Here is a 16,158-nt window from a genome sequence, read left to right on the forward strand (position 1 = left end):
ACTTGAACCCAGGAGGCAGAGGTTGCAGTAAGCTGAGATCGTGCCATTGCACTTCAGCCTGGGCGACAGAACAAGACTCCATCTCAAAAAAAAAAAAAAAAAAAAGTAGTTCAGATTATACTGTATGATGTTTATAAACTTTTCTCCATGTCATAAAAAATCTTTGGAAACTTCATTTAAAATGTCTGTGTTAGGGTTGGATGAGGTGGCTCATGCCTGTAATCCCAATATCCCAATACTTTGGGAGGCTAAGGAGGGAGGACTGCTTCAGGCCATGAGTTCAAGACCAGCCTGGGCAACATAGCAAGACTCTATCTGTATAAAACAAAAAAAATTTAGTAAGGCATGGTGGCATGCACCTGCAGTCCCAGCTACTTGGGAGGCCGAGGGAAGATAACTTGAGCCTAAGAGTTCAAGGTTGCATTGAGCTATGATTACATCACTACACTCCGGTCTGGGCAACAGAACAGGACCTTGACTCAAATAAATAAATAAGTAAGTAAATAAATAAATATCTGTATTAGATACCATTTTATAGACTGACTGTTTTTGGATATTGGAGCTATTTTCTGTTTCCATTAGTGGCTTATAAATAAATCTTCACCACTCCCATCCCCATAGCCTATTCCTTAGCACGGACTTGCAGAAATGGCATTTTTGGATCAAAGGATCTGAATACTTTTTTGAGACAGGGCTATCACCTAGGCTGGAGTGCAGTGGTGCAATCTCAGTTCATTGCAGCCTCGACCTCCTGGGCTCAGGTAATCCTCACTTCAGCCTCCCAGGTAGCTAGGACTACAGGTGCATGCACTCGCATCCGGCTAGTTTTTTTATTTTTAGTAGAGATGAGGTTTCGTCATGTTGCCCAGGTTGGTCTCGATCTCCTGGGCCCAAGTGATCTGCCCACCTCAGCCTCCCAAAGTGTTAGGATTACAGGTGTGAGCCACCACACCCAGCCGGGTCTGAGTATTTTATTTTTATTTTGTATTTTTCGGAGACAATGTCTCATTGTGTTGCCCAGGCTGCCATGCAGTGGGGCAATCTCAGCCCACTGCAACCTTTACCTCCCGGGTTCAAGCGATTCTCCTGCCTCAGCCTCCTAATTGGGATTACAGGTACTGCCACAACACCCAGCTAATTTTTTTTGTATTTTTTTTCCCCCTGGAGACAGAGTCCTGCCCTGTCACCCAGAGCGGGAGTGCAATGGTGTGATACCAGCTCACAGCAACCTCCACCTCCTGGGTTCAAGCAATTCTCCTTCCTCAGCCTCCCAAGTAGCTGGGATTATAGGCGCAGGTCACCACACCTGGCTAACTTTTTATTTTTAGTAGAGACGGGGTTTCTCCATGTTGACCAGGCTGGTCTCCAACTCCTGACCTCGTGATCCACCCCGACTTGGCCTCCCAAAGTGCTGGGATTACAGGCATGAGCCACTGCGTCCAGCCTGGACTATTTTAGACACCCTCTTTAGATGTACCCATCCTGCTATGATTGGTAAGAAGAGGTAGAGGCAGCCTGTGGCCCCTGATCTGAGTATGCCTGTCCTTCCTGCTGATGATAAGGAGTAAGGTCCTGCCCAGCCTGTTTGCTCTAGGCCATGGCTTTGCCCCAGTCCCTGAGCAAATCTGGGTATTACTCATCTTTGAAGCAGGGTGTAGAAGCAGGTAGGGACAGTGTGGGAGGCCATGGGATGGAGGTGGATGGCCCAGACCCAGCTTTGCAAAGCCAGTCAGCACCAGCTTGGTGAGTTTTGCCAGCCACCCTCCATCTATTCACCTGTAAAGGATACTGGCAACCCCTGGGTAGCATGAGACCACGGATGTGTAAACACTGCCATGTGAGTGTCCATGGGAGGTCACAAGCATTAAATAGGTAAAGGTAAGCAACCCTGGGGCTTGATGTGCAAACACAAGCAGGAAAAAACCCATTTTCCCTTAGAGTGGCTCCTTGGCTCAGTATCTGCATCAGGCTGGGGGATTTCAGCGCGTGACTAGATTGACTAGATTTTTTTTTTTTTTTTGGAGACGGAGTCTTGCTCTGTTACCCAGATGGAGTGCAGCGGCGCGATCTTGGCTCAGTGCAACTTCTGCCTCCTGGGTTCAAGTGATTCTCCTGCCTCAGCCTCCCAAGTAGCTGGGACTATAGGTGCGCACCACCATGCCTGGCCAGGCTAGTCTCGAACTCCTGACCTCAAGTGATCCATCCACCCTGGCCTCCCAAAGTGCTGGGATTACAGGCATGAACCACCATGCTCAGCCCATGACAAGAAGATTCTATCAGGCAATGCAGAAGTTTTGTGTTTTCTAGACAATTGCTTTTTCTCTACATATAGGTTTTATCTGTATAAAAATCTTTATTTTTATTTCAAGTAATTTCTTCAAACTTCCAGATGCAACATTTGAGTAAAATCTTCACTGAAAGATACAAAGGGTTAATTAATGGTTCATGGAGTCACAAGAGAGTATTTCGGATGTAGGCCTATTTCTGCAAGGCCAGTCTTCTGAGATGACATCTCATACCTGCTGTGTTCACATTGGAAGGAAATAAAAGGCCATAGTTCACCTCATTCCACATTTACAATTATAGCACTTGGTGTAATTATACCTGCTGTGTTATACATCAGGATAGGACAATAAAGATTATACAGTGTGAGGTCAATTTATAAAATATTTCCTTGAACAAAAGGACTATCCTGGAATTTATTTTACAGATGAATTTTTTTTTTTTTTTTTTGACAGAATCTCCCTCTGTCACCCAGGCTGGAGTGCAGTGGTTCAATCTCCCTCCCTGCAACCTCTGCCTCCCGGGTTCAGGCGATTTCCAATTCCAAGTAGCTGGGATTACAGGTGCAGGCCATCACACTTGGCTAATTTTTGTATTTTTAGTAGAGATGAGGTTTCACCATGTTGGCCAGACTGGTCTTGAATTCCTGACCTCAAGTGATCTGCCTGCCTCACCCTCCCAAAGTGCTGGGATTACAGGGGTGAGGCATCGCCAAAACAATTTTAAATAACATGGAGGCCACTCAATCTAATGGGAACTGCCCGACATCTCTCTCAATCTCTCCATTCAGAGAAAGGGATCCAGACCTTCAATGATTTCCATAAAGCAAAACAATAACAAGCCCAGTGATTACAAGTCTAACCATCATTCTAGGCTCAAACTGAATCCTTTGAGTTTTACTCTGAATCCTAGCAACTCTTCAATAAGACAGAATTGTTGATTGAATTTTGGGTTTTCTTCGGTACTTTTTATGTGCAACTCTCCATACCTATGACAGAATCTTTCTTGTTTTCCTAAACTTGACTTAGAGGACAGGCCAGGCCCCAATAAGCCTGGTCTCGGGCTCTGAGATCTAGGATCCTCTGTCAGTCACTGAGATTGGGGAGGGGACTGATGTGGCGCCCTTATGATGTCACCCACACCGTGTCCACTGAGGACCCTGAGTCTTGTCAGCCGTCGGGGACTGAGCCTCCTAGTCCCTGTGAGGAAGGCGGCTGGGTGGGAAGGGCCGCTGCTGTGTCAGCCAAACAGACAATCCTCCCTGCGCGGATGTCAGTCCCTGCTGATGCTACCCACAGGCCGACGGGGAGAGGACATGGTTGGAGTGTTTGACATACAAAGCAGCACCTTGTTTTACTGGGGGTAAAAAATAGGAAGTGTGCTCCCTGCCTCACACCTCTTACGCGTCAAAGCTCAGACGTCAGCGGGACTTGAAGAGTCTCAGCCTGGGCAGTGCCAGTCACAACACCTGGGTTTCCAGCCGCCGGAGTTCCTTGACCACAAGATCAATGTTAATAATTGGGTTAAAGTACAGGGCCCAGTAAAACAAACAGTTGCAAACAAACTGAGGGATGAGGGGCCAGAACATGGCCACAAAAAGCCCCTGCGTTGATACTTTCCAGAAGTGGCTCCACATCCTCTGAGGCACAGTCCTAAACAAGAAGAGAAGAGGCTGAATCAGAGGCGCTTCTCATGACCACGCCCGGAAGTCCGGCCCCTCGGCCTTTTCTGGGTGCTGGGAAGAGCGTGGCTGCCTGTGCTGAATGTCCTTGTCTTCTGTCCCCGGTGCCTGAGACCTCTACCTACTCAACCCATCTTTAACTCTCAGGGACATGACCTAGAGGGAGCTTCTTTGTCCCTGCACCAGGCAAGGCCTCCCTGCGACAGCCTCAACTTCACCTGCTTCATCACTTTGTTAACACTTACATAATTTTTTTTTTTCTTTTGAGACAGGGTCTCATTCCTTTGTCCCGGCTGGAGTGCAGTGATGCAAATGTGGCTCAACGGCAGCCTCGACCTCCAGGTCTCGTGATTTTCCTGAGTAGCTGGGACCACAGGCACACATCACCACATCTGGTTTTTCTTTTTTTTTTAGTAGAGACAAGGTGGTCTCACTATGTTACCCAGGCTGGTCTCAAACTCCTGGGCTCAGGGAATCCTTCCACCTCATCCTCTGGAGTAGCTGGGACTACAGGTGTGCACCACCATGCCCAGTTAATTTTTTGTATTTTTAGTACAGACAGGGTTTTGTCACATTGCCCATCTTGGCCTCAAGCAATCCTCTTGCCTCACAAAGTGCTGGGATTACAGGCATTAGCCAAGGTGCCTGGCCATCTATTTTTTAACATATATATTTTCTTTGTTAGGCTGTAGGTCCTCACAGTATAGACTGTCTTCTTCACCAAAAGATCTGCCATGCCCAGCAGAGAACCAGGAGTACAGTAGGGGGATAAATAGGCAAATTGTGTATAAATAAGTGAGTTTGCTAAATGGAAAGAAATGAGGGAGATTCTTTTTTGATTTTTACCTAGTGAGTCACCATGGGAAAGGTGAGAGAGATTGTTGGGTTCTCAGAACCATTCATAAGGCTGCAAGTCACAAAATGTCAAGGTAAAAGGCTGCAAGGGTGGCAGTGTTACTTCTGCCTGTCCCTTTCTTCTGGAAACAGTTTCTAAGGTTTTGGGGTTTTTTTGAGATGGAGTCTCGCTTTGTCGCCCAGGCTGGAGCACAATGACTCAATCTTGGCTCACTGCAACCTCCACCTCCCTGGGTTCAAGCGATCCTCCTGCCTCAGCCTCCTGAGTAGCTGGGATTACAGGCATCCACCACCATGCCTGGCTAATTTTTGTATTTTTGGTAGAGATGAGGTTTCACTATGTTGGCCAGGCTGGTCTCGAACTCCTGACCTCAGGTGATCCACCTGCCTTGGCCTCCCAAAATGCTAGGATTACAGGCAAGAGCCACCGCACCCAGCAACAGCCTCTAAGTTTTGGGGATTCTCTCTCCTTTGTTCTTTTCCACGTGGTCTGGGTAGGGCTGAAACCAGCCTCTGGTTGTGGGGTGAGCTCATGCCCCAAGCCTGGGGTAGCCCTGCAGGATTGGGGTGATGGATTGCGGTGGGCATGTGACCCAGGCTGGGTCCGTCAGATCAAAGGCGTGGGAACCCTGAGACCTTTTCCAGTGCCACGGGGAAGGAAGTGCTTTCTTTCTGGAGGTTTGTTAAGCTGCACAGATCAAAGTCTGGAGTGGAGAAGCCGAGGGCCCCCACATGAAGAGAGCTGCCTGATGCAGAAAACACAAGAAAGAACAGTGCTGTGAGGGACAGAGAAAGAGCCAGTCCTGGTGACAGTGTTTGGGTCTCAGGGTCCAGTCATGCTTGAAGCCTAAGTTATTATTATCCTAGTTGGTGGCAGATCAGGATTAGAACTCATGCCTACAGAATTTCTCATAAGATCTCTTTATGCTCTACCTTACTGCCATTTTCTATAAAGCACCCTGTGGAGGCCAAAGCAACTCCATATTGGATGCTAATGTGCAATGCTGACTTCTCACTAACTCCGGTTTGGGGGAAGCCTCTAAGATCTCTGGTTTATCTAATGTTTCCTGTGTATGAACACGTATGTCACATAAATCCTGCCCTTAGGTGAAACAGCCTTGATGTTCTCGTACTTACCATAAATCCTGACCCTAAGCAATTGTTCTGCACATCCCTTCTGAATGAAGCATGTATGCCTCTTCCCTATGTATACAAGTCCTGGGTCTGGGGATCCACCATCTTGTCTCGCTGCCATCCAAGACACAGATAGGACTTCTGTTTGCAAGGCCTTATTAAATGTTTCTTTCTGAGAAAATGAATGTGTCAGCTTCTTTCTTCAGTCCCTCAGCTTCCTCTGATTTAGGGGACAGGTTTGCACAGGCCTGCCTACCTTAAAACAGACCCTTTTCTACTCAGTTGCTTATTCCTTGATTATTAAAATCCTTTGACCCCCTCCCCCTGAAATTAAATGGTATATTAGTACATAAAGACATATAGGAAAATACTTTTACTTTCCCTCACTTGGTATTTCTTTCCCATCCCCAGTTGTGACAACCATTAAAATATACTTACTTCAGTTCACTTCTTGACCAGATTCTCCAAAAGGAGAATAATTCCAGAACTGAGAGTAACATAGCATTGATGATGAGAAACCGTGATGTCCAGTAATGGACCTCCAGCCAGTCCCAAGCAAACTCGGCAATCAGCTGGTATGGAAGGAAGGAGTATTTGACCAGGAACTCTCTCCACTGCTTCCACGTAGGCTCCTTAAGATCCTTGAAAAATAACACACACATGCAAAAAGTCATGACGACTGACTTTTACACAAAATATTGTGATGATCAGGCTGGGCACGGTGGCTCACACCTGTAATCCCAGCACTTTGGGAGGCCTAGGTGGGTGGATCACCTGAGGCCAGGAGTTTAAGACCAGGCTGGCCAACATGGTGAAGCCCCATCTCTACTAAAAACACAAAAATTGTCCAGGTGTGGTGCTGTGCGCCTGTAGTCCCAACTACTCTAGAGGCTGAGGCAGGAGAATCACTTGAACCCGGGACGTGGAGGTTGCAGTGAGTTGAGATCACACTACTGCACTCCATCCTGGGTGACAGGGAGACTCCGTCTCAGGAAAAAAAAAAAAAAAAAAAAAGAAAAGAAATTCTGATGATCACAGTGAGTTCTACATTGATTACAACACACACACACATCCAACAATCTAAAATGAAATTTCCATCCATCAACTCATCTTATAATAATTAGTCTTTTTTTTTTTTTTTTTTTGAGACAGAGTCTTGATCTGTCACCCAGGCTGGAATGCAGTGGTGCTATCTCGGCTCACTGCAGCCTCCACCTACTGGGTTCAAGTGATTCTCCTGTCTCAGCCTCCTGAGTAGCTGGGATTAAAGGCATACACCACCACGACTGGCTAATTTTTGTATTTTTAGTAGAGACGGGGTTTTGCCATGTTGGCCAGGCTGGTCTCGAAACTCCTGACCTCAGGTGATTCACCCGCCTCTGCCTCCCAAAGTGCTTGGATTACAGGCGTGAATCACTGTGACCAGCCATAATTAATCTCAAATTAAGTAAATGTTAGCAAAAAGGTTGAAATGAAATGCTTGTCACATAATTATGAAAGCTCAGAAATACAAATCTAAGCATGAATTATGAATAAACAGAAATAAATTTAAATTAACCAGTGTTTTATTCTCCCATCACTGCATGGGTAGCTTGAACCATTTCCTAAATTCAACATTGGCTATGGTAGAATAATGGTAGTTTGTGGGAAAATTACAAACACTCCCTTCTCCCTCCAAAAAAAGGTAAATTTTGTGGTGGCAGGAGGAAAAGCTTTCCAATTACAGATATTAGCAGATAAAAAATTAGCCTGATGAACAAGCAGAGGCTGTTGGAGCTCATTAAAATTGAAGGGTTGGGTGCCAGGTGCAGTGGCTCATGCCTATAATCTCAACACTTGGGGAGGGCGAGGTGGGAGGATGGTTTGAATTGAGTAGTTCGAGACCAGGCTGGGCAACCCTGTCTGCAAAAATGGTGAAACCCTGTCTCTGCAAAAAATGCAAAAATTAGCTGGGTGGTGGTGCTCGCCTGTAGTCCCAGCTACTTGGGAGGCTGAGGTGTGAGGATCGCTTGAGCCCAGGAGGTCGAGGCTGCAGTGAGCTGTGGTTGTGCCACTGCCCTCCAGCCTGGGAGAAAGAGTGAGACCCCACCTCCAACAGTCAATCAGTAAATAAAATTAAAGGTCAGGGTCTCTGCACAGCCAGTCTGGTGAGGTAAACAGCAAGTGAAGACTGGGTAATGAGAGGAGGAATGTGCAAGGGATCTGATTAGCAGGCTTCAAACTATATTCAAGGCTGAAAACAATTAGCCAGACACTTGATTGTAGTGTTTACAAGGATCTTTGGGGAAAAAAAACGATCTCTGGAGATTTCAAAATTGTTTTATTATTTATGGGTGTGGATTATACTTGATGATTCCTCTATCCATGTGACTTGATATGAACAGGTCAGGACTGGCCTCAAGAGAAGCAAAGCAAAGGATGTTACTCTCAAATGACTTACCAGACATTCTGAAGGAGTTCACGGGTTAAACTGAAGAAACATGGCACCCATGGTGGGTAGCAATCTCTGCAAATAACTCAACGGGGGAATAATTTTACTCCAGGCACTGTGCAGACCTACCAGAAGCTTGGTGACGATGTCCTCCCCAGAGCTGTCTTCTTGCAGAGGGCAGATGGTGTGGATGAAGGGTAGGAAGGTGTCAGTGTAGTCAAACAAGTACAGGTAGAGCAGACCCAGCCTGGGGGAGCTCTTGAGGGCGTACAGCAAGAATAGAGACCTGCCTGGGTTCACAGCCTGCAGAGGAGAAGAGTACAGGGCCACATTACAACCACAGTGGTCAGCTGCCCACCCACACCCCTTCCCATCTCTAGCTTGTTGCCATCAGCCTTTTTGCATGGTATGTACAATGCATGAATGAGTGAATGGCAAGAAGAGGTCAAGTGATCCACATTTTGGGTTACATTGTATAAAGATCCGATCTTGGCGGGGCATGGTGGCTCACGCCTGTAAATCCCAACACTTCGGGAGGTTGAGGTGGGAAGATCACTTGAGGTCAGGAGTTTGAGACCAGCCTGGCCAACATGGTGAAATGCCGTCTCTACTAAAAATACAAAAATTAGCTGGGCGTAGTGGTGCATGCCCTGTAGTCCCAGCTACTTGGGAGGCTGAGGCTGGAGAATAACTTGAACCCGGGAGGTGGAGGTTGCAATGTGCCGAGATTGCGCCACTGCACTCCAGTCTATGGAACAGAGAGAGATTCCAGCTCAAAAAAAAAAAAAAAAAGATCCAATCTCTAGCTATAGCTGGGGGAGGGTAGAAAAGCATACTCTTGCACCCTCCTTGCAGAATATAGCCTTTTTAAAAAGCTATTTTGAAAAAGGTATCAAAAAGTCTTAAAATTGTTTAATTCAATCAGTCTGTAAGTGGGCACCACTTAATGCAAAGAATCCGAAATACAGACTTTATATACAAGATGTTTAGTACTGCATTGAGTATAATAGTGAAACCAGTGAAATCTATGGTTACAGCAGATTCTTAACATGGAATTCACAGTCATTTTCATTTTCTTCACTTTTGTAAATCAAGTTTTACTACAGTAAATGTTTACTTCCTTATTACAAAAGTAACTGAATAGATGACTCAGGCTAAGCGCAGTGGCTCACACCTGTAATCCTAACACTTTGGGAGGCAAGAGGACTGCCTGAGGCCAGGAGTTCAAGACCAGCCTGGGCGACAAAGCAAGACCCTGTCTCTTAATTTTTTTAATTTTTTGAGACAGACTCTCGCTCTGTCGCCCAGGCTGGAGTGCAGTGGTGCATTTTTGGCTCACTGCAACATCTACCTCCTGGATTCAAGCAATTCTCCTGCCTCAGCCTCCCAAGTAGTTGGAATTACAAGTGAGTAATGCCACGCCTGGCTAATTTTTGTATTTTCAGTAGATACAGGGTTTCACTATGTTGGCCAGGCTGGTCTCGAACTCCTGACCTCAGGTGATCCACCTGCCTCGGTCTCCCAAAGTGCTGGGATTACAGGTGTGAGCCACCATGCCCAGCCTAAGACCTTGTCTCTTTAAAAAAAAAAAAAAAGGCTGGGTGCAGTGGCTCACACCTGTAATCCCAGCACTTTGGGAGGCGGAGGCAGGTGGATCACCTGAGGTCAGGAGTTTGAGACCAGCCTGACCAGTATGATAAAACCCCGTCTCTACTAAAAACACAAAAATTAGGTGGGCGTGGTGGCAAGCGCCTGTAATTCTAGCTACCCGGGAGGCTGAGACAGGACAATCACTTAAACCCAGGAGGCAGAGGTTGCAGTGAGCTGAGATCTTGCCATTGCACTCCAGCCTGGGTGACAAGAGCAAAACTCCGTCTCAAAAAAAAAAAAAAAAAAATTCATTTATTTGATTCTTAGTAGCATCAAAATAAAATGAGCACTTTACCACAGAAGATATAAGGATGGCAAATAAGCACGTGAACGCAAATTAAATGAGAAATGCAAATTAAATCCCCAGTGCCCAGTGGAGATCACTGCATCCTTGTTGGAATTGGGAGGGCTGGGAGGGAGGGCTTAACAGGGGCAGGAGGAAACTTCTGGGAGTGACTGAGATGTTCCCCATCTACATTGTGATGATGGTTTCATGGGTGTGCATATGTCAAAACTTATCACATCATACACTTTAAGTAGGTGTACATCAATTTTACCTCAACAAAAACTGTTAAAACATTCAACTTACCTGATGCTATGAATAACTTGCTATTAGATTTTTTTTAAAGTGTGATGATTGCATTTTTAAAAAGATTCTTTCTCTTTAGAAATGCATACTACAGAAGCTGGGCGTGACGGCTCACACCTGTAATCCTAGCACTTTGGGAGGCTGAGGCAGGCAGATTGCCTGAGGTCAAGAGTTCGAGACCAGCCTGACCAACATGGTGAAACCCCGTCTCTACTAAAAACACAAAAAAAATTAGCCAGGCATGGTGGTGGGCACCTGTAATCCCAGCTACTCAGGAGGCTGAGGCAGGAGAATCGCTTGAATCCGGGAGGTGGAGGTTGCAGTGAGGCAAGATCATGCCACTGCACTCCATCCTGGCGACAGAGCAAGACTCCATCTCAAAAAAAAATAAATAAATAAAATAAATAAATAAATAAATAAATAAAAATTGCATACTACAGGCCGGGTGTGGTGGATCACACCCATAATCCCAGCACTTTGGGAGGTTCAGGTGGGTGGATGACTTGAGGTCAGGAGTTCGAGACCAGCTTGGCTAACATGGCAAAACCTCGTCTCTACTAAAAATACAAAAATTAGCCAGGCATGGTGGTGGGCACTTGTAGTCCCAGCTACTCAGAAGGCTGAGGCAGGAGAATTGCTTGAAACTGGGAGATGGATGTTGCATTGAGCTGAGATTGTGCCACTGCACTCCAGCCTGGGTGACAGAGCGAGAACTGGTCTCAAAAAAAAAAAAAAAAAAAAAAAAAAAAAGAAGAAAGAAATGCATACTACAGTATTTAGGGGTGAAATAAGATGATGTTCGGGTATGCTTTAATATAATCCCGGGTTTGGGGTGTAAGTAGAGGGGTAGTAAGGAAGTAGGAAAGGCCATGAGTTGGTCATCACTGAAACTGGCTCTGAATACATTTGTCCCTTTATTTTTGTTTATATCTGATATTTTCTTTTTTTTTTTTTTTTTGAGACGGAGTCTCACTCTGTCGCCCGGGCTGGAGTGCAGTGGCCGGATCTCAGCTCACTGCAAGCTCCGCCTCCCGGGTTTAAGCCATTCTCCTGCCTCAGCCTCCCGTGTAGCTGGGACTACAGGCGCCCGCCAACTCACCCAGCTAGTTTTTTTTTGTATTTTTTAGTAGAGACGGGGTTTCACCGTGTTAGCCAGGATGGGCTCGATCTCCTGACCTCGTGATCCACCCGTCTCGGCCTCCCAAAGTGCTGGGATTATAGGCTTGAGCCACCGCGCCCGGCCTATATCTGATATTTTCTAAAGTGATTTTAAGAAAATCTAAAGATTTCAAGAAAAGATCCAACTAGTGAAATGGCAGATTTCCAAGTCTGGGGCAAGAAAGGTACAGGAGTAACCTGACCATCTTGACACATGAGAAGGGAAACTATCAAACACCAGTGAGGTCACATCAAAAGAACTCACTAAGGTCAGGCATGGCGGCTTATGCCTGTAATAAAAGCACTTTGGGAGGCCAAGGTGGGAGGACTGCTTGAAGCTACGAGTCTGAGACAAGCCTTTGGGAGGCCAAGGTGGGAGGACTGCTTGAAGCTACGAGTCTGAGACAAGCCTGGGCAACAAAATGACACCTCATTTCTATTAAAAAAAAAAAAAAATTAGTCAGGCATGGTGGTGTGTGCCTGTAATCCCAGCTGCTAGAGAGGCTGAGATGGGAGGATCACTGGAGCCCAGGAGTTTGAGGCTGCAGTGAGTCATGATCGTGCTACTGCACTCCAGCCTGGGTGACAGAGCAAGACCCATCTTTTTTTTTTTTTTGAGATGGAGTCTCACTCTGTCGCCCAGGCTGGAGTGCAATGGTTCACTGAAACCTCTGCCTCCTGGGTTCAAGCAATTCTCTCGCTTCAGCCTTCTGAGTAGCTGGGATTACAGGCGCGCGCCACCACACCCAGCTAATGTTTGTATTTTTAGTACAGACGAGGTTTCACTATGTTGGTCAGGCTAATCTGGAACTCCGTCCTGACCTCAGGTGATCCGCCCACCTCTGCCTCCCAAAGTGCTGGGATTACAGTCATGAGCCACCGCACCCGGCCCCATCTCTTAAAAGAGGGCTCACTAGCAAGTATATTCTACCTCAATTAAAAAGTTAAATTAAACAAAAAACAAAAAACAAACAAACAAAAAAACACTCAGAAAATAATTTGAGGAGGCTCCTACTCAAAAAAGGATAATTTGAGCATCAACAAGTATAATCACTAAAATATACTGAAACACATCAAGAATGCTAAAATCCTGCTTACGATCCTGAAGAAAGAAAGTGGCCACCTTTAGTAGACAGTAGTGAACCAGGTCACTATTCTGAAACTGACAAATAAAAGGAAAGCATCAAGCATACTTTCTGGTACAAACTATATTCAGGGTAATCAAAGGATGAGGAAAAATTTCTTTTCTTAAAGATTTATTTCAGCTACTAAATGAAGAAGCAATGAGAGAATTATATTATCACTGGTTTGTAACCCTAATGACAGATCTAAACAATCATGATCACAGGGCTGCTGCCATCTGTTAAAGAGAGCACTGGATGTTATGAGCCTCTTAATGAAACAAACCACCACCACCTATGAAACAGTCTTGGCAACCTTGAACCAAAGTAAGTCTCTAGATCTAACTACCAGATTTCTGGATATATAGGGGGCAGAGGGGCCTGCTAAGTGACACCACACAGAAAATCAGCTAAATTCAAAATGTGGAACAGTCTATGGGACAAAATGATCTAGTTTCTTTGTTGAAATAAATGTGGGGTAACAAACAGAGGGAGAGAGAATCCATAAACTAAGAGACTTAAGAGACTAACAACTAAAGACAGACCTTGTTTGGACCCTGATTGCAACAAACCTACTTTAAAGAAAAAGTGAGATATTTGAAAGTTGACAAGTAATTTAATAATATCAGAGAATTGGCCGGGTGCAGTGGCTCATGCCTGTAATCCAGCACTTTGGGAGGCCGAGGTGGGTGGATCACCTGAGGTCAGCAATTTGAGATCAGCCTGGCCAACATGGTGAAATCCCATCTCTACTAAAAATACAAAAAATTAGGTGGGCATGGAGGTGCACACCTGTATTCCCAGCTACTCAGGAGAGGAGGGGAATCGCTTGAACCCGGGAGGCGGAGTTTGCAGTGAGCTGAGATTGCGCCATTGCACTCCAGCCTGGGCGGCAAGAGCAAAACTCCACCTCAAAAAAAAAAAAAAAAAAAAAAAATCAGAATTAATTGGTGGAGGGGTGCACAATGGTGATATTGTAATTTTGTCCTTTAAAAAGTCTTTAATTTTCAAGCAGGACATGGTAGTGATACAGGAGTTAAGAAGAAATTACTTAGGCAGATAGTGAGGGTACCGGAGTCCTCAGTAAGGTTTTCCTTTTAATGAATAGCAGCCTCAAATAATTTTCCTTTCTAACAAACAGCAGCCTATAAAATGGAACTGCAAACATAGATGCTAGCAGTTATATCAATCATGTTCAAGATAGTGGCTCCATCTTCCCTTCTCTTTGTCAGTCACGTGTACAGTACAGTAAGGAGCAGACAAGATAGCACCAGCCAAGGTGACAGAAAGTTCATTTGCACAATAAGATTAGGGTGGGGTGGCCACCCTTCTTGTGTACTACAGAAACATCATACCTGATCGAACCAATCTGTGAGCCCTATGTAAATCAGACACCGCCTCCTCAAACCTGACTAAAAAATCCAGCACATCTACTGCTCACCAGTCTTTTCCTCTTAGAAGTCCCCTCTCTCACACTAGAGACAGAGCTGTTTTCCTTTCTCTTACTTTTGCCTATTAAACCTCTGTTCAACAACTCTTGTGTGTCTGTGTCCTAAATTTTCCTAGTGCAAGATGACAAACCCCAGTTTTTTTTACCCCAGACAATGTAGCTGCTTCAGTAGCCTTTGCCTGTAGTCCCAGCTACTTGGGAGGCTGAGGTAGGAGGATTGCTTGACCAGGAATTTGAGAGCAGCCTGGGCAACACAGTGATACTCCTTTTCAAAAAAGAGTTTTTTTTTTTTTTTTTTTAGAGATTAATGCTGAAATATTTACCTATGAAAAATATGGCAGCTTGGCTGGGCACGGTGGCTCACGCCTATAATCCCAGCACTTTGGGAGGCTGAGGAGGGCAGATCACCTGAGGTCAGGAGTTCAAGACTAGCCTGGTCAACATGGTAAAACCCTGTCTCTACTAAAAATACAAAGTTAGCTGGGCATGGTGGCACGTGCATGTATTCCTAGCTACTCTGGAGGCTGAAGTATGAGAATTGCTTGAACCTGGAAGGCAGAGGTTGTAGTGAGCTAATGTCACACCATTGCACTCCAGTCTGGGCAACAGTGAGACTCTGTCTCAAAAAAACAAAAACAGGCCAGGTGCAGTGGCTCACGCCTGTAATCCCAGCACTTTGGGAGGCCGAGGCGGGCAGATCACGAGGTCAGGAGATCAAGACCATCCTGGCTAACACAGTGAAACCCTGTCTCTACTAAAAATACAAAAATTAGCCAGGTGTGGTGGCAGGCACCCGTAGTCCCAGCTACTCGGGAGGCTGAGGCAGGAGAATGGCGTGAACCCAGGAGGTGGAGCTTGCAGTGAGCTGAGATCGCACCATTGCACTCCAGCCTGGGCGACACAGCGAGACTGTTTCAAAAAAACAAAACAAAACAAAACAAAAAAACAAACCAACAACACAAAAAATAACAAACATTCTATTTCAGGAACTCCACATGTATTCTTTAAGATATTTGAAACTAGTTATTAAGGCAATGCATGCACATAGTAAACAAGCATTTTTTCTTTTTTTTTTTCTTTTGAGACAGTGTCTCACTCTGTCACTCAGGCTGGAGTGCAGTGACACCATCTCAGCTCACTGCAACCTCCGCCGTCTGAGTTCAAGCACTTCTGCCGTAGCCTCCTGAGTAGCTGTACAACCACACCTCACTAATTTTTGTATTTTTAGTAAGACGGGGTTTCACCATGTTGGTCAGTCTGGTCTGGAACTCCTGGCCTCAAGTGATCCACCCACCTCGTCCTCCCAAAGTGCTGGTATTACAGGCTTGAGCCCAACGTTCCTTATGAACACAAAGTCTTTGTTCCCTTTTCCAGTGGCTGCCTACATGGGTGTGCCTTATTTATTCAACTTGTTCCTAATGAGGGGTACTTAGGTTGTTTCCTAATCCCTGCAATTACCAACAATGCTACAGTGAATAACTTGTTTAATGACTTTCTGTAAATCAAATATTGGAGTCACACAATGACCCTCTAAGGTTATTTACCCAGGAGGACACAGGCAAGGAGAGGCGCAGGTACTTGCTGGTGTTCCAACAGGTGGTGTGTCTTGAAGGAGCTGGCCCAGGCAGGCTAGTGCCAGGGCCTTACTTTGTTTTTTTCTGAAACAGGGTCTCACTCTGTCACCCAGGCTGGAGTGCAGTGGCTCGATCATGGTTTACTGCAGCCTCAGCCTTGCAAATGGCTGGCACTACCACACTCAACTAATTTTTTGTGTGTGTGTACTTTTTGTAGAGATGGGTTCTTGCC

At 45.6% G+C, this 16,158-nt stretch overlaps 1 protein-coding gene across 4 annotated transcripts in view; it reads right to left on the reverse strand.

The window, feature by feature from the left end:
• Positions 1 to 2,329: 2,329 nt before the first annotated feature.
• Positions 2,330 to 16,158, reverse strand: part of BFAR (bifunctional apoptosis regulator) — a 42,102-nt gene continuing 28,273 nt past the window's right edge. For all 4 annotated transcript variants that reach the window (XM_025370823.1, XM_025370820.1, XM_025370822.1 and 1 more), the window contains 3 exons: positions 8,514 to 8,687; positions 6,392 to 6,594; positions 2,330 to 3,935 (listed from right to left, as the gene is read on the reverse strand). In XM_025370823.1, coding sequence (XP_025226608.1) covers positions 3,743 to 3,935; positions 6,392 to 6,594; positions 8,514 to 8,687 — 570 coding nt within the window. In that variant the 3' untranslated portion in view covers positions 2,330 to 3,742. The remainder of the gene's footprint in view (positions 3,936 to 6,391; positions 6,595 to 8,513; positions 8,688 to 16,158) is intronic.

The sequence above is a fragment of the Theropithecus gelada genome, chromosome 20, assembly GCF_003255815.1.
Source record: "Theropithecus gelada isolate Dixy chromosome 20, Tgel_1.0, whole genome shotgun sequence".
Classification (NCBI taxonomy): Eukaryota; Metazoa; Chordata; class Mammalia; order Primates; family Cercopithecidae; genus Theropithecus; species Theropithecus gelada.